Source organism: Poecilia reticulata, linkage group LG14 (assembly GCF_000633615.1).
Source record: "Poecilia reticulata strain Guanapo linkage group LG14, Guppy_female_1.0+MT, whole genome shotgun sequence".
Classification (NCBI taxonomy): Eukaryota; Metazoa; Chordata; class Actinopteri; order Cyprinodontiformes; family Poeciliidae; genus Poecilia; species Poecilia reticulata.
In genome coordinates, this window is record NC_024344.1 from 6112246 (window position 1) to 6130958 (window position 18713).

At 41.1% G+C, this 18713-nt stretch overlaps 1 protein-coding gene across 1 annotated transcript; it reads right to left on the reverse strand.

Annotated features, from left to right (window-relative positions):
• Window positions 1-7903: 7903 nt before the first annotated feature.
• On the reverse strand, window positions 7904-18713 carry hunk (hormonally up-regulated Neu-associated kinase). Its single transcript, XM_008427230.2, has 9 exons — window positions 18049-18713; window positions 15290-15582; window positions 14619-14674; window positions 14171-14306; window positions 13953-14080; window positions 13167-13293; window positions 11720-11888; window positions 11407-11569; window positions 7904-10624 (listed from the first exon to the last, which is right to left on the reverse strand). Exons 1-9 carry the CDS (start codon window positions 18280-18282, stop codon window positions 9882-9884), a joined length of 2049 nt encoding a protein of 682 aa, XP_008425452.1. The 5' UTR covers window positions 18283-18713; the 3' UTR covers window positions 7904-9881.

Here is an 18713-nt window from a genome sequence, read left to right on the forward strand (position 1 = left end):
GTGACAAACCAAACCAGTTTGATTTCTTAAAATAATCTTTTCAACTGCTTCCTCTTGTTTTGCCCAAGTGTTTGTAAAGGATCAGGGGGCTCATCCTGCTTTGTTTCTCTTGGAGTTGAGGGCTAAATGGCAAGTTTCTTCAGGGGTCGCTGGTGGCTAGGATGATTAATTTATTAATGCCTCTCTGTTTGTTCACTGGCTGACCTCTAATGTGCCTGGCAACACTTTCTCCCGGAGCAGGAAAGCGGCTCCACGCGGCTCTGCTTCGCCCTCCCTCATCCACGAGGTTTCATCAGCCTCGCACAACAACAACAGCTAGAAACGGCCAACCAGCATGCTGTATCCAAGGGCAGGTTGCGATGGCAACTGAGAGCACGTGCTACGCTGGGTGTCTGTTGCCATCTCGTCACCGCATCCGCTGCCGGAGGAGCAGCCAGCCAGCTCGCCGGCCAACACGCCTGTCAATAGGCGTTGCTGCTCCCCCTCCCTTTTTTTTCTCCCCGTTCATGCACAAAACACATATGAAGAGGGAGGAGTCCTGAATGACCCCCCACCCACCTAACACTAATCCTTGTGTGATGTTTTTCTCCTGCTCTGACTCCACCCGTGTCTCTTTCTTCTTCCCCTCCCTCCAGTTCTCCCCACCCTCAACTGTTGTGGGGTGGGCAGGGGATGTTGGAGGAATCAAAACAACAACAAACAAACCGCGTGGTGGTTGTTTTTGTTGTTTCTGGTGATGGTGTAAAGATGAGCCCAGGTGTGCGTCCGCTGACTGCGCTCCTGCCGGTCGGAATACAGTCGGCAGTCCAGATGTGTGCTGAACCTCCCCCCACCCCCCCTTTAATAAAAGCAAATAAGTAAATAAAAAAAATTTTACATGTGCCCCATTTTTTAAATTCAGAATAATAAGTCTCAAAAAAGTCAAACGCTGCTTTTTAAAGTTGGTCAGCATCTTGGTGAATGGCTCCCTAAATGGCCCCAGAGCTCATTTAGTTGTTTTATATATAGACATGGTGTTGCTGGATGCATTGCACAGTTGGGTGCAATTATTGCACTGGCTTCACCTTATTCACCCCCTGACGTCTCAACCAATCACTGCCACCCAAACCAAGATAGAAACACACACATCAGTCAGTCAGTGCATTCACACACACTCTACCAGCACACGGGGACAAAGGATGAATAATGCAGAGGTACCGTCTGAGTGAAAGTCGCCTCCCCTCTTTCCCTCCTTTTCACCTTCCCTAAGCAATAAGGAAGCAATGTTGCCATGGAGGCAATGAAGCCTTGGTGCGCTGGGAACCAATTACATCCCTTCCTGTGTGAAACGGCCGACCAATGGCCAACCCAGGCTGGTGCTGCTGCTGCCACAGACACTGAGATCCTATTGGCTCTCTGCTGCTCTTTGATTGAATTTCAGATCTTGTTTTTGAGGGGAAAAACATATCAAGGAGTGCCACCTGTGTGTTGCCAAGTTAGGATATGCAGAATTTTCATACACATTTAAAATTATTGCAGGGTGTGGAGAATTTTTTTAAAAATTTTATCTGCAAAATAAATCTAATGGTGTTTTGTGCTCTGGTGGAGAGTAATTGAGGGGTATATGTTTGGGGTTTGTCAGCATTGTTTATAATATCAAAAATGCCTGTTTTTATCTCCCAGGCTGGCAGATTTATATTTAAATTTACCTCTGATAAAGTGCTGTGGCTCACCAGGCTCAGGTTGATTTATGACCTGTTCCTGAGTTAACTGTTGGTTTGCCACAGTCGATGTAAACCATACCACTCCTGTACCCTCTAACAGCCCAATCCTGGCAATGAAGACAGATACACACTGGTTTTACAAGAAGATTGTGAACCCTTATCAGTTTCTTCTACTCAGATTTTCTATACTGTTTTGAAATGTATAGAATCTGGTTTTAATTTTTTTGATGGATAAGTTGCAAACAATTGTAAATAGATTTTGTGGAGTGAAAAAAAGATTAGGGTGATGATAAGGGGTTGAGTAAAATCTAGGAAAACCTGTATTTCCAGTTCCTCTTTTTTTCGCCCATTTTTGTTCATTTTACCAATAACCATTCATCCATCCACCTATTTGTTTGTCAATCCCTCCATCTGTTTATCTATTCATTCATCCTCCTATCTGTCTCTCCATATTTACTTCCATCTGTTATTCTTTCATTCCTTCCCTTCCCCTAATTTTAGGTCTAGTTTAAAAAATGTCTTAATTTAACTAATACTTCATTTGAAAATAAAACAAAGATATTTCCATATGACATATCACGTTTTGGGGGAAACCATTTTAATTACATTTTACTGAAAGTTTGTATATCTAAAGTGATTTTTACCCTTTGTATTCAAGATAAACGTATCCATATTGCAGGCACAAGACCAGGTAGTTGTTGAACAGCTTTTTGTGTTTTTTTTTTTTGGCATTTTGATGGTTTAACTTTTAAGATCAACTTCAAATCTGTCAATCTGGAAGGCTTCCTTGCCGTCACACTAATGTTCTTCTAGCTCCACAGATTTTCAATCAGATCCAAGTCAGCTTAGCAACTCCAACATGCTATTATTACTTCCAAAAAGAACATTAACTTAATATTGGACTTAGCTGTTCTTATATTTTTATTTAAAATACAAGCCTAAAACTATTAAGCCATTTCTTCACACTTTAAAAATCTGTGTGTTAAAAGGATAGAGGACCCTAGAAAAGCATTGATTTTTTAAAATCAAACCAATGTACAGGAAACTTTAACATATTTTAAAGTAAAATGCAGGTAAAAAGCTAAATCATTGGGGAAACTGGCTAAACCTTTGACTTGAATCATCCCCTTTGTGTTTCCTTAACACGGCGGCTTGTTCAACATGTGTTTGCAGCTGAAGTGATTAAGACGATCTGGTGTCATTAGTCGACTAGTTGCAGCTCAGTCAAGTTCTTCACATGGTGCTTGGATTTCTCAAATTAATCAGAGGGGTAGCTATATCTTTAACCTTTGAGAAACTTAGCCCAGTTTTGTTCTGTGTCTATTGAACAATGAGTCCGTAAAGCCTGTGCATCAGCCTTCTTGTTTCATTAATCACCTTCATCAGTCAGTCTGACAGAATAACCCAAATCCCCTCTGAGTGCCCAAAGCCCCCTGCTTCATTAGAAAACATCTGCTTGTTTATTTCCTCCCACATCTTTGTGTGCAGTCGTGTCTGCCAGGTAACCCGCCGTGCACTCACTCTCGCCTGTTCAACCTAAACTTGCATGCAAGAACACAGCGCAGCCCCTCTTCTAAAGACCCGGTGTGGTCATGTTTCCTCCGCCTGAGAGCATCCTCTGCTGCTGTCGCCGTGGAGCAGGTTAATCTAATGTTTTTCTCAGACACAAAGGCTCGTCCCATTGCCAGTGACACCCCGGTGCGCGCGTGGATGTGTGACGAGGGAGGAGGCAGAAAACAGGATTAGTGTCATTGGGATCTAAGCCTGAACAGATTGAGAGAAATAAAGTCCTGCTGGACAGCAGTGGACAGTTTACACACACGTTAAAAAGGAACAACATCCCGTCATGTGGCGGTGTTGTATCGCTTTGTGAATGGCGCTGTCATTACTGTCCTTTTCTGGCAGAAGATGCCTCACATTGTCTAAAGGTAAAATAAAATGGAATTTCTTTTTTCTAACTGGGGAATTTTTTTTCAGGATTTTTTTTTTATGTGTTCCTGTCTTTTTCACATCTTTGACAAGTCAAAATGTCATTTCACAGATTACAAACTTACTGCTCACTCTCCTTAGTTTGCTGCTGGATTACTCTTACAACATGACCTGTTCTTGGCAGATTATTTCTAAAATAATCTTTGCATGGAGGAAAATTATTTTTTCTTTATCTTATCAGTGTGGATTACTGATTTCTGAGAATGTACTTGGATTAGCAACTCACTGTTGAAGACATAATCTCTAATCTTTTCTTCATGTTTGTGTTTTCACTTAAGGAAATATTTAAAAATTCTAAAAATATATATACACTGCTCAAAAAAATAAAGGGAACACTTAAACAACACAATATAACTCCAAGTAAATCAAACTTCTGTGAAATCAAACTGTCCACTTAGGAAGCAACACTGATTGACAACRGGGACCYTCGWCGGGTCAATCAGTGTTGCWTCCTAAGTGGACAGTTTGATTTCACAGAAGTTTGATCTACTTGGAGTTATATTGTGTTGTTTAAGTGTTCCCTTTATTTTTTTGAGCAGTATATTTTAATACTCACCTAACAATGCCACTTTAGGTTATTTAAAATAAAAGTTGATGAATTATCTCATTTTATGATCAAAACAAGAAAAAAAAGGTATTCAACTTGATTTTACATACATGTTCTTACCAGTTCTAACTAGGTTATTTTAGCCCCTTTTCTTCCATCCAGACATTGTTCGCCAATTTGTAATCATTGAAATAATCAAACATGTTCTCTGTTAGTGCTGTTTTCAGATGTACATGTGACATGTGCGTCAACCTTTTCAGATTATTTCTAATTTGCATATTATAAACACCACTTTCTAATTTGCATATAAGCACCCCTTTCTTATGTGCATGAAAGCACCAAAGAGGAATGTATGATACAACCGCAAACACGTTTTGCACAACAGCGTCTACACTCAGTGTCCACACATCTACATTTAACTGTTTATAGATTTTTACATGTATATTTAGCTGTATTAAAATATATGTTTTAGAGACATTAAAATAAGTACAATAACATTTATCACTGAAAAAGTTAATCATGGTAATATTGAGTTTATTATGTGGACCACAGAGTGGTCTTATCACCACGGTTCTCTGTTTATATGAATGGGTAATTATAACTATAAACTATCTAAGTATGTGAATGATATAAGGCTTTTTGGGATTTTTTTTTACCTCTACTGCTGTAAAGCAGACAACAGAAAGAGATCACTTAGTACTACAGGAGAGCTGGTGAAAGTGCCTTTTAGTCAGTAGGACAAAACAAACTCACTAAGATCATAAATAATTAATTCAGTCTAACAATCAATTGAGAGCTGGTTGAAGTAGAAAATATGTTCAAACATCTTGGTACATAAAATTGACAGCAAACTTGTATTTGTATCCTTAATAAGAGTCCTTAGCACCTTTACTTGCTACACGTTTAGCAGTTTTGCAGCAAGGCAACTATTCTTGAAATAGTGTAAAATGGTCGGGTGAAAAGCATTTTATCCTTTAAATTGTAAAGAATCTGAGCTAAATCTGCTGTTGCTCAAATAATTTCAAAACCCTAGTCATACGGTGACAGGCCTGTAGTCATTTACACCTGTGAGGGTGCAGTTCTTGGAAACCTGGATGATGGTGGAGTGTTTGAAACAAAAACCTCACACAACTCCAGGGACTTGTTGAAAATCTGAGTGAAGATGGGATTTTGATTACCAGTGAGATTGATTTATGGATATTAAAGTAAACTGAGCTGACTGGTAATCATTACAGCCATGGCAGCTCAATCCTCCAGGAGGCATTTTAAATTTATTCCCAGTGATTTCAGGGGGATAAATTACACTTGGGGGCTATAGCACCCAAATCTGCCCCAATATGCAATTAATCAATTAATCACATGTTAAAGTGAAAATTAGCTCAATAATTTTCATTCTGATGTTTTTTGAAGGGGACACTTTTTTAGAGACATCATAATTCATTTTATTTACAGTTTCAGTTGTATGCATTTTTTATTTCTGTTTTATTAAATGCTTTTGGTTGCCATGTTTAACTTTTGATATTTAAAATGTCTTCCACTTTCATTGGAAAGTGTTCTTTACAAAATTAAAGTTTAATGGTCTTTGAGATGACAAACTTGCATTATTATGCCATAATCAACATATAACTTGCAAATAGTCTCAAAACAACAATATTTACTGAGGCAATTTATTATCCAACAAGATCTGTTATCATGACAGACCTAACTAATAACACCAGGTTTTTTTTTCCAGCTTTGTGCTCTGTAAAGATTTTATATTTGAATTTGTTGGAATGTATTACTGGCGGTGGACTGATGAAAAGAGATAAATATCCTTTCTTTTTCCAACTGTCTTAATAACATTAAATGTTTCATATTTTTGTCACTTGGGATCTCCAACATTGCTTTTTCCTAAATGCCAGAGGAATGAGTGGGAGAACCTTATTTTACTTTCCTCCTATTCAGAGGCTTAAATAAGTACAATTATCTTTCTCTTTCTTTCTTTCTTTCTTTCTTTCTTTCTTTCTTTCTTTCTTTCTTTCTTTCTTTCTTTCTTTCTTTCTTTCTTTCTTTCTTTCTTTCTTTCTNTCTTTCTTTCTTTCTTTCTTTCTTTCTTTCTTTCTTTCTTTCTTTCTTTCTTTCTTTCTTTCTTTCTTTCTTTCTTTCTTTCTTTCTTTCTTTCTAAAAAAAATAAAGATAATTTCATAGCCTTGTATGGTATTTAGTGCACCTCAAAAGTATTGCTCTCTTGCGTCACTTGATATCAAGAAAATAATTGTGGACCTCCACATGTCGGATTCACCCTTGAGTGCAATGTCCAAATTTCTGCCAGTTTTCAGACATTTAATGCAAGTATACACAGCTTAGTAATGTCCAGCCATCATTTCATTCAGAAAAATTCAGAACTCTTTGTCCCGGAGAGGAATGTGTTTTGGTGTAAAATGTGTGTATGAACTCCAGAACAAAAACCAAAGTATCCCACGAAGATGTCGTCTGAAACTGAAGGAGGTGTGTCGTTGTCTACAGTGGACCCTTATTACTTCAAAGCACGTTGGTGGAAAATAAAGCTGTTATTATAAGCTTTTATTTTCATTTAATAATCCACAAAGTAAAAAAAAAATGTCTTTGTTAACATATGGTTCCACACAGGTGTGACGAAACCATCACTGAACTTCAGGTTCTCTGTCCATGTCCTGTGTTATCCCTCTTAAGCTGGCGTATTCATGCCCACAGGCTGCTTGTGACACCAGACCTCTGGGGGATTTTGACCAACAGTCCGCCTGTCTGTGATAAACAAAGGGCTCTGGCTTTAATGCATTTTAGGGCCACTCTTGTCCCTCCGCTTCTATCAGCTTAGCCACGCAGATTTAATCAGACATCCCTGTTTGTGTCGTCCTGTGAATGTGTTTGTCTCAGAGTGCTGGAGTCCCCCCCAACCCCCTCCCAGTCCTCCTCTTTGTCTCGACATGGCAGTGTCACCCAGAGATGTTTATTATTAGGAAGGGGGAGGGAGAGGTGGCCGCAGCTGAGTAGATTAGCGTCTGTAGTGTGTGTGTATTGGTGTCGTTGAAAAAGGGGGGCGGGGGGGGTCATGGTATGTGAGGGTATCATTTGTAAGGGTCCTTCAGCTGTTGCTTCAGTGTTCCCCCCCCCCACCTTTTTTTTTTTTTTGCCCATTATTGAGTTGTCTCGTGGGAAATGTGCATGAAATGTTAGAAAAATGGTACATGTTTGGAAAGAAATATGGCTCCCTCCATAGCAGAGAAGCAAGGCCTCATGAACTTTTCCTACAAGAATTAAAAGACATCACAAACTTATAGTGTCTTGCTTGATTTTTTTTTATACAACATTCTCCATTTTCCTAGCCTATTTACAAAATGCTGTGATGCCTGGTGGTGGCAGCATCACACTGTTGCCTTGTTAGCTTTTAAAGACAAACCTCCAATAAAATAGTGGTCAATGTGACGTGACAGAATGTGAAAAAGTTCACTGAGTTTGAATACTTTTGCGTACAGTGGGTTATTTGTGATCTAATTCTCAAAGCTTTTGGACTGCGTTACGTAAACATATTTTTCTTTTGGTTTTGAATTGAATGAATATGATTTCCATAATTTCAGGTCAGACGTTATTACCTCAGACACGCCACGCAGTTCACTGGTGCATTTCAAAAGACCAGACAGACACAAAGCGTTCAGTATATATATTTAAAATACTTTATACAGCATAGAAATCTCTTGACACTCAAACCAATCCATTAAAAAAATCTTACAAAAGACCCCCCGCATATGTGTAACAATCTCAATTTCAAAAAGAAAAAGCAGTTACAAAGACATAAATTCAAATGGTGACATTACAGTTCAATTCATGCAACTTTTGCGTATTTAATAAGAGCGAGGCAAAAAATTCCCTTGTGCCTGTGGAAGCCTTATCTTTTTTTTTTTTTTTTTGTAAAAAGGTCATTTCCATAAACATTTTTTAAAAATTCTTCCTATACTCAACTACTAACGTGAAGGGAACAGGGCCATTTAAGACAGCTATTTACAAAAAAAACAACGTTCACATCACGCTCAAAGAGCTCTTGGCAAAAACTCATCATTGCAGTTAAACACTTAAGACTATTGCACAAACTACAGCATTAAGACAAAGGGAGGTGAGTTACTTCTTTTGTGGTTGTTAGGTGACACGAGTAGCACTTGTTCCCACTTTAAATCCCTCAGTGTTTCAGTGAGGTGGTTAAGTTTAATAAGGCTTCTGATGCTCTATTTTATTTTACTGACTACAAACTGGCGTGTTCAGCTGTGAAATGATCCATAAGTATGACTTTCTCTGTTGATGAGTTAATACTTGTGTATAAAAAGATATGAAGTGTAATTCATCACTAATGGGTAACTAGTTTATAAAAAAGTGAGCTTATGATTCTACCGTTGGTCCCTATGTAGTTTTATTGTGTTAAATCTAAAGTCAGCACTTAGACACATCCTACACAGACAGGTGTGTCAGACCTGACTGTCACTACAGTATGCAAAAATGCACGATTAATGCAGTGAGGTAAAAGATAGTCAGCACATTTATTTCCTACAGGTTTTGGTATTCAGTAATAGTGCAGAGAGCTTTTATTTTCCCCTCCCAGCAGTCCGGCTACAGTGCGAGCTGGCTGGAAGTCAGTGGCTATATTACACAGTTTCTACAGAGACAACAACATTTACACATGTAAAGTCAGGGTTAGGGTTAAGAGTCGGGTCGTGTTAGCTGGTGTGAATCAGTCTGCGGCTTGCTCTCAAACCAGATGAAGCAATATTACAAAACAAAGTACTTCAAACTGTCTATATTACAGGGTTTTGTTTTATGTGTGTGTACGTGTGTGTGTGAGTGTGCGCATTAGTCGTCAAGGCCCGTATTACAAGACGTCCCAAGTTCACTGTGTGTCTAGGACATGGAGAGGATCCATTTCAAATCTCATCTTGACATTCTCAAGATGAGGTTTGTGTAATAACGCAGGAGTATCGTGCTATGTAATAACACAATACTCAAGAGGTAAAATGGTAAGTTTTCACCCTTTTCTTCCATATTTTTTTAAATTAGGCATGGGCCGGTCACTAGATTCAATGACTAACAAGGTTTGAATTTTTTCATCATATTTTTTCCTACTGCTCAAAGTCCTTTTAATTAGATGCTGGAGAAAGTGCCAAAGTGACTGAAATTTTCTGGTCTTTCCCTCCTCCCCAACCTGTTGCTGAACAATGATGATCAGCTGAGTACAAGAAGGCCTCTACAGATGTCCTTACTTTCAAGAAGATACAAATTCTGTAGTTTGGAAGAATTTGCTGTTACAAAAATAAAAACTCTTACCAAGTTACATAAAAAAATAAAAAGGATGTTACCTGTAATTAGGTCAACAACTGCTGTTTGACAACTGCAGTTGACAAGCAACTTTCAGTCTGTATAATGAACACCTTGACTAGAATGTAGTGTCTCTACTGAAGGTTATCGTACAGTGAGAATCTCATACCGGCCCATGTCTAGTTTTCATACTGAAGTGAAAAGTGGCTCAGTTGGAATAAAAGGGCAGTTCACAGTTCAAAAGGCAGCTCTGGAAGACCTCTCCAACTTTTATAAACTGTTGAGAGGGGCCCAAATGTTCCTTTCATTTTTTTCCCAATCCCTCAGCAGAGGGTCTTCAGTGCACCTGAAGCACACATCAGAGTTTTCATTGGATAAGGAGGTGGAGAAACAACTTCCTCAATGAACTGTTCCGGTCGGAATGTAAAAGGCTGCAGTGGGACTTTCTTCTTGAGTCCTTTGGCCACAGAGGGAAGCTTGCTGCGATGTGTTGGGCTCTCAGGATCGCTGCTCGCACTGTTGGATGGAGGACTGAATGCCGAGTTGGGGTTAATTAGACTAAAGGCAGACTTCAGTGGCATAAATGCTGAGCCTCCTGGCGGACTTCCAACACTGCTAGAGGGGCTTCCACTTGTGTCGGAGGAACCACACCCATCCGATGACAAATTCTTCTTGGGCTGTGGGTTGGAAATTAGGACTGGGGGACTGGGGATGGTGGCCTTTTTCAAGTAAGAGGAGTCGGGCTGGAAGGCAGAGACATGGCGAGGTGGTGACAGAGTCCCATTGGTCAGCTTGTACCAGGGTGTGGAAGGTGTGTCCTCAATTTGTTCGGCCTTCGAAAGGGAACCAAAAGAGTGCATGCCGATTGGTGATGGCGCTGGTGGAGCAGGGATGTTATGTTCTGGACTTGTGTTGACCGGCGGGAGGGTGGCCAAGCGCCTCCGCTGCTGCGGAGTGTTGGGGAAGAGGGGATGAATCTCAAGGTACTCCATGGATGATGATGCTACTGTGCCAGGAGGTGCCAGAGGTGACTTACGATGTCCTACCGCTAACGCTCTCAGAATGCCTGAAGAAAGAAAAGGTGTACCTTTAGTTCCCATGGCTGGAATTTTCTTGTACAATCTTTTTTTTTTTTTTTTGTAGGTACCGTAGAGACAGGTGAACAATAAAAATAACACACCTGGAGCAACACATAATGTTAGATTTATGACCTGCGTGTCTAGGTAGTATGTCATCTCATTTATTTCACAGCATGCACTGAGCCAACGTAAAGAACTACCTGACTCAGTTTTAACTTCGTCAGTACTAGCCTATCCCTTATTTCCGGGATCACAAACACCCTATGGGCTTTCTCAGCGCTTCCCAAAGTTAAACAAGTTGTAAAAAGGAGCTTAAATTTTAGCTTTGCCCCAGGTGCTCACATGCCTCTTCACTTGTCACACTTTTGTTCCAAATATAATTTCAGTGCAGCTTTATACAAATTTATATTCCCCAGTGCTACACTGTCTCTCATTCATATTATGTCAGACATCAGAACAGTGTTTAGAGTAAAATAAAGTGCTTGTGCATTTGCAACACAAATGGCTGTAAGTTTGTCCAAGATGTTATTTTCAGGTAGATGGATGGATGGATGGACGGGTGAGAGGATGGAGGAAGGGATGAAGGGTGGGTTGAAGAGGTAAGTGTGGTTGTGTGAGACAGGCGGTTGTACATGAAGATGCATGCTCAGTCAACCTACCCTATGTAAAAAAATAGAAATAAAATCATGCAATAAATATCTTTTTTCATTTTTATGTGAATTCAGTTTATTCATGCACATGTTTTGCATTAAATAGTGCAAATCCTTACCTGTTTTGTGTTTCTTTTCCTTGTTCTGTCCTTTGCTAACAGCGAGATAGACGGGCGTCTGTTTTGGAGGGATGGTTAGTTTATCGACGTGCTTCCTCCACTGTGTTTGATAGTATGGTGTTTGTTGTTTCTCTAACTTCTTTTTTTCCTGCATCTGCTTCTCCTACACACAGAAATGGTGCAAAAGATTTTCAGATCTGGCCATGCAAGTTTTTCAACTGTCTCAGAATTAAAAAAAAAACAAAACCCTGCACAGTGCAGAAGAGTTTAGATTGCTTCTCCGTGTTTCAGGCGTTAGCTACGATACACTCACCCGATACTCTTTGGAGAGCCTCTTCATTTTCTTGTTGAGAAGAAAGTAGACAGCCAGAGTGTGGCAGGCACGGTTGGTGAGGACAGCGCTCAGCACTTCGCTGTGCTTGTACCCCATCTTCTCCGTCATGTGAAGCAAAACTGCTTGATTTATTTCCTCAATGTGGATTCTTGGAAAAAAAAGAGAGGCCAGATTAGTGTTATCCTGTAACACTATGCTTACTGTCTGCACAGTTACTTTCTGAGCATGTAAACATTTTAAATGTGTAAGGCATTGCAAGTTCATGAAAACCCCACTCAGTTTGTGAATTTAGTTTTATGGACTACAGTCTGCTTTATTGGGATTTTTTGTGATTGGCCAAAAAGAAGTAGAATATCTGCAAATTTGTTGAAAAACGATTCTCAAATAAGCTCTGTTCAAGTAGCGCATTCATCCGAGAAACAGCCAAAACGCCCATCCTAACTCTGGTAGAACTGCACAGATCCACAGTTCATGTGGGAGAATGTGTAAACAGAAAATCTATTAATTGTGTATTCCATAAATCTAGCCTTTAGGGAAGTGAAAGAACTTCTTGCTTTAGTTTACCATCAGGAAGGTGACATAGCAAAAATGTGGAGCAGTATGTTTTGTTTATAGAGCAAGCAAAAGGTAACGTTTTGGATTATATGCAAATCACTTCGTACAAAAAACACAGTGAACACAACGTGCTCACTGAAAAATTACAGTGACAGGATCGTGCTGCAGGGAGGCTTTTCTTTATGAGCACAGGAAAGTTTGTCGGGGTTTGAAGGTGTGTGGTGCTAAATTCAGAGCACTTCTAGTGAAGAAGAACGTAGTGCACACAATTACAGTGTAAATAAAAACTGGAAAATGAAAATGGATACCCAGTTCTGAAGAACTGCAAATTGCCAGCACTCCCAAAATATATGAAGGTTTTAATGTGTACACATATTGCTCACATTAAAACCTTTGTATATTTTGGAGTGCTGGTTATTCCCTTTTTTTTGCAGTTCTACAAAAGAACCTGTGAAAGATTGCAGAAGACTGGGGAAGGCAGTTAACCTTTCAGTAAGACCAGCACATACAGCCAGATCTGAAAAGAATTTCTAACATTCGTCATGTGTGAGAATAACCTCTACTTAAATCTAAATGAGAATTCTTGGAAAGACTTGAAATTTTGTGTGATGCTTTTCGTTCAGTCTGACTGAGCTTGATCTATGTCGCACAAAGGAAAGGGCGAAACTGTCAGTCTCTACTTGCAGTGGAAAGTTAGTCCTACAAACTATTAAATCTACAAACCATTTAATGCATAAGTGTTTATTCACAATATGTACTGATTTGTGTGTTGGCTTATCACAACACATCTCTCCCCCTAAGAAGCACACTACAGTGGTTATGTGACAGAATGTGAAAAGGCTTGCAAGGCACTGCATATGTCCATGTGTACCTGCTGCGATAAGGTGCCCCTGTGTTCCTGTTGGCTAGCTGCAACCAGGAATCAGTCATCACTTGATGTATATTTGGACGCCTGTGAGGATCTGGCTCAAGAAGCTTCTTCAGCAGACAGATGGCAGCTGAGAGGAGAAAAAGGAATAAATCATACTGTGTTGTCAACCGCTGCCTGTCCTAATCCGTGAAGATTCCTGACAGTTAAACATGTCATTACATGTAACAATCAGTTTGACTTTACATGGAAGTCAAAACCAAAACCTTTCTTACTTGTTTTACACTCTCCTTATATTCAAATACAATGTCAGCACTCTATCTCCTCCTTCTTTTCACCGTGTTGTATTTCTAAGATTGAATAATCACGATAAGTAGTAGGTGGTGGAGCCAATCCTTCATTTGAATATTAGCACTGCCGTGACACGTAAAGAGTGACAAGCGACATTGCTTCCAGTGGCTTTGTTTCGATACTCGTTCCTCTAGTATTATCTTTACCCCCACCCTCTTCTACCTTAGAGAAATTCTTTTGAAATGCAACCGCATAACCTGTTGCTGTGCCAGGAAATTCTTCGGAAATATTTTTTCTGCTGGCAACAGTGGGAGTGTGCAATTCCATCTAGCCAATGATAATGATGAGTATCGTTTTCTTTTTCTTTTTCCAAAGAAAGCACAGAGGGCCGATAAAAACAAGTTCAAGAAAAAACAAATAACAAAAACAAAGGTTTGATAGGCAGGTGCCTACAACTGGCATTTATGATGCATTCAGTCTTTAGAAAATGTCAGTTACCAGTAGACAGGGTAGGAGGTAGAGGGTTCATTTCTTTGTCCACCATCTTCTGGTGCAGAGCTCGTAGGCTAAAGGGCTCCACAGTGAAAGGGAGCGACCCGGTCAGCATTGCATACATATTGACTCCACTGTAAAACAAAACGTACATATTTAAAACTTTAGGTTGCAGTAAACAACAATAGGTGAATTCGTACTCTAAAGAATGAATGTGAACTTACATGGACCAAACATCCACCTTTGGGCCGTATTTCTTTCTGGACAGCAGCTCGGGAGCAGCGTAGGCTGGACTGCCGCACTGGGTGCTGAAAGGGTCAGAGTATCCCAAGATGCCAGCGCAGTTACTGAGGCCAAAATCTAATAAGGAGTGGGAGGGAGAGTGTGGTAAGCGTCATTCTTAGGATTTTTTTGTTGTTTATATATCTCAGCTTTGCACAAACAGACAGAGCCAGATTAACGCCTCAGCGAAAGCTTGTAAGCCTTTTAACAGGAGGTTTAGCTGTTCTTAACCCTTTACCTCGTTAAGGCTCTGATTGCACTCAGGGTGAGAAAATTTACAGTGACCCTCCAGGCATCAGTAACAAATAGTTACATGATTACTATGTAATTCATCCATTATCGAGTACAAGCTGTGCTTTTGGAAGAAAGGAAAATGTGATAGTGCCTTACCTATGAGTTTTATGTTGTCCTGCTCATCCAACAGGAGATTTTCTATCTTCAAATCTCTGCAAGACAAAAAGGGAGAGAAGAGATGTCACTGCCTGCAGTTTTTTTTTCTTTTTTTTAAGGATCTTATGGGCTTTTTTTGCAGTATATTGACAGGTAATAGGGAATGAGAGAGGAGAGAAGACATGCGGCAAAGGCCACCAGGCCGGGACTCAAACCCCTAACAGTCACGTCAAGGACTAAGGCCTCTGTATTTGGGTTGTACACTCTACCCACTGCGCCACCGCCGCACCCCACACAGTCAGTTTTTATGAAAGATGATAGAAGTCATTGTTATTTTAGAAGCCACTAGAAAGATCAACGTGATGCAATCTCTTGCGCAACTGAGAATTTATGAATTTGTACATCTTTTAAATGTAAGTTATTAATAATGATAAACACTGTTTGGATTACTGCATGATGTTTGAATATCCGGTGCTTTTAGTTTATTTAAAGAAGTTCTTAGTTACCCTTGAATGACAACTCGACAAGTACAATAGATCTGGGTGATCTTGTGTATTCATGTGCACAGGATGGACCTAAGCCCCATGTTGAAAGCAATCTTTAGCACAAAAAAAACAATACAATTCTTTCAGACTTGGGAGAGCAGGCAGTTTCTGTGTCCATTGTCCTACCTGTGCACCACGCCAGCCCTGTGAAGGTGCTCGACGGCCAGCACCAGCTGCCGGATGTATTTCTGAGTCTCCCTCTCATCGAGGTGCTTCTTCTCGTAAATGTGGTTCATGAGGTTCCCTCCAGGACACAGCTCCATCACCAGGTAGTAGCTGTTCTCTGTCTCCAGGATGTCCAACAGCTGTGCAATGTTTGGATGCCGAATCATTTCCTGGATGAGGCCTTCCCTCCGCAGGTTTTTTGTGACGTATGAGTCCTTCTTGGCCTTCCGCTTGTCAATTACCTTAACCGCCACCTGAAAAACAAGGGAAAGGGTAAGAGGATGAGGAGAGATTCTTCTTGAAGCCTTGGCAGCTGCAGGTTGACTCTTAAACCCTGTGCCATATGTTGTAGTTAGCAAAAAGCACACTCCTATATTAGTGTGCCTCTTAGGGTTAGATTTCAAGGACGGTAACAGGTGACGACGCTACTTGATCTTTACTGCTGGGTACATAACTCGCCGCTGACCTCTCCCAAGCAGCTGCTCTTAGGGTGTGGAGTAATGCAATCCCCTAAAGAGGGGAGGCATGTGAGTGTGAGAGAGGTAACAGAATCGTAATAAAGTAAAGGGAAAGCAAACGTTATCCTATGTGCTGAGAAGGTGCCAAAGCCAAATGGGCAGTTAAAGTTACCCCCCATTTGCTTTCCCGTTGCGTTACAGTTAATCTCATTTGATAGGTTATGATGGAAGCAACACCAGTAGTAAAAGGTGTTGCTCTTTGCCTTTCATTTCTCCTCTTAGAATGTCTTAATGGAAGACTGCTTGAGTTACTGTTAAGAAATCCTTGAAGTTGTCCTCATAAATGGAAAACGATGCGTCCTCTGTTCAACGGCAGATCCTTGTAGGTAATTGCATTCAATAAAAATATTTCATTCTCTGCCTGAGCGTCTCCTTGTGTCCTGTCTAGACTGAGTTCAAGAACATGGTTACCATACATTACAAATCATCTCAAGGAGAGTGAGTCCACAGACGTGGACCAGAATGGCAAGTGGAACAAATCACCATATCCATTAGCGACACAGTGCAACAGTGTCCTCTCTTTTCTCCTGCCCTTTGGCTTATTTTTACAACCATCCTTCAGCTCATTTTTACGCTCCAATAATTGATTCCCCTCTGAAGAACCTTTTTACAGTTGCTAATTAAACATGGCTTGCAGAAGAAACTTTTTGCGCATACCACGTGCCATCCCTTGACAGTTAAAGATGGCCCATGTTTACACTTGGGGGAAATGTATGTGGCGGGTTAGGATCGGGGCTATGTATTTACAGTGGTGCATTTGAGAAGGGCGGGGTGGGATATCAAGGGGGAAGGGAGCATGCTGCCGGGGGGCTTTTGGGGGTTTCAGTTGTTTATCAGGCACCCCTCAGACAGAAAGGAGGGGTCTTGCAGGGGAATGTGGAGGGAAAAGTGGGTTACATATATCAAAAACACACCCATGTGACCTCTCCTACCTCCCTGACCATGGTGACCCCATCGTTTTCCTCTCTTCACTTTTACATTCTCATGCCTAAATCTATATCATCTTTCAAGTGATGCTAAAAAAGGGAATCTGGAGGACCTGATGCATTTCCTTTGCCCCAGCATACCCTCTTGGTTGGACAAACTTGCTGCCCTGCCCTCCCACCCTCCCTAACAGCTCCTGTTGGATGCCTTTATTCAAATGAAGAGCTGTGCTTGGTTGTGAGATTACCACTGTTTGCATCATCCTAAACAAAGAGAGTGGGGGGAATAGGGGAGAGGAGAGGCGTCTTTTCTCCTCTGAGCAACAGAGCGAGCACCAACGGGCAAACAGGGGGTCAAGATAATTACATGAATTTTCAACAATTTAATATCATGTTAGGGTTCAGTGGTACAAACAGGTTTTACAGGTTGAAACATGCAGGAAAGAGAGGAGGAGCTTGTTTTTCTTAGATGCAATTTTTTTTCCTGGCAGTTCTCCAAAAAAAAAAAAAAAAATCTGAAGAGATGGAGACAAAGGCAACAACCGGCCAATGGTTGCCCATCTCAAACCCCTGCGCTTGCAGAATCCCAATGAGCCCTGCAGCCCATTTATCAACGAGGTCATTTCATATGCAAGTAGCAGCTTTGCTTCCTCATAGGCCAGACAATTTTGTTCTCCGTCCCTATCACAGCCACGCGCGCCTGCAGAAGGTGAGATCACCAGCTGCAGCAGACAAAGCAGCGCACAAGGTGCCATCCAACGCCTCAGGAAAGCAGATGCTTTCCATTCCCCTGTTTGAGCCGTTCTCTCACACACAAACACGCAAGGTAAATATTGTCGGTGGAGCTTCGGTACTGTGCATGCACTGCACCTCGACAGCTGGCGATGCAACATGAGCTCATTAACAAAGGGAGAGCTGGCCACTTTCTCTGAGGTGCAACTGATTAACTGAGCTGAGCAGTGGTACCACTGGGTTAACCCCTCTGACGACATCGTCTTCTGTAATTAATTATCTGCTAAATTTATTTCTGTAATATTATTTATGATTTGACCCTTTTAAATGCCCATATACCACCAACAATACAAGACTTCCAATTTGACAAAAATGATATCACACACACACACACACACATATATATATATATGGCACTGACAAGCCAAAATAAACTGAAAACATATCTGACAACAGATGCATGCAATGTCATGTTACCCTTGAGGTACACAGTTTAGAAACTAATGTAATGTGGGAGATGTCATTTTCATCCACCACCATGCCTTACCTTTTCTCCCGTAAGAGTGTGGAGACCTTCTCTAACTTTTGCGAAAGACCCTTCTCCCAGCTTCCTCCCGATCAGGTAGGTCCCGACGCGCTTGGTGTGGTAAAAGTTCTTGAGGACGTCCGGGGCAGGACTGCCGAGGGAGCCCGAAAAGGTACTCTCATCGTCGGCGCTGTCTGAGGTCTCGCCGTCGTGCGTCCTGTTGTCCGTTCCCATGTCGTGGTCCAAAACGGGCATCTTTGTTGCCTTGTCTGGAGGAGGGAGAAAAACACTTCGCACTCGACTCTCACGCACCTTAAAAGCAGGTATCCTATTAAACGCTTAACGTCCGGCAAATTAGGAGTGCTGGATCTTGCGCCACCTGTTCACCCCAAACGCATCCAGCCAGTGCGCTCAGCACTTTCCGAGACAACTGAATCCGCTTAGATTGTTATGACATAAGGGGCATTAAAAAAAAAAAAAAAAAAAAAAGCCAATATCTGTCGTGGAAAACTGACTCAACGTGTCTTATTAGCTACGAGAGAGTGTTTTCAGGTCGAGGATCAGAGCCAGGCTTCTAGGCTCTGTGCGCATCTCCTCTCACACGAGCGTCTCCTGTATGGTCTGTGTGCCATGCAGCGTGTTTTTCAGTTTGAAGTGACTTTCCCGGTCCTGTAGATGGGCGTTCC

Bases quoted from the DNA above. Each gene is read 5' to 3' on its own strand.
- hunk (XM_008427230.2), bottom strand. From the start codon at position 18,282: ATGCCCGTTTTGGACCACGACATGGGAACGGACAACAGGACGCACGAC. The intron at 11,889-13,166 runs GTACACATGGAC...TTTTTTTCCAAG, and splicing joins GGGGCACCTTATCGCAGCAG to AATCCACATTGAGGAAATAA. The intron at 10,625-11,406 runs GTAAGGATTTGC...TTCTTTCTTCAG, and splicing joins GGAAAAGAAACACAAAACAG to GCATTCTGAGAGCGTTAGCG.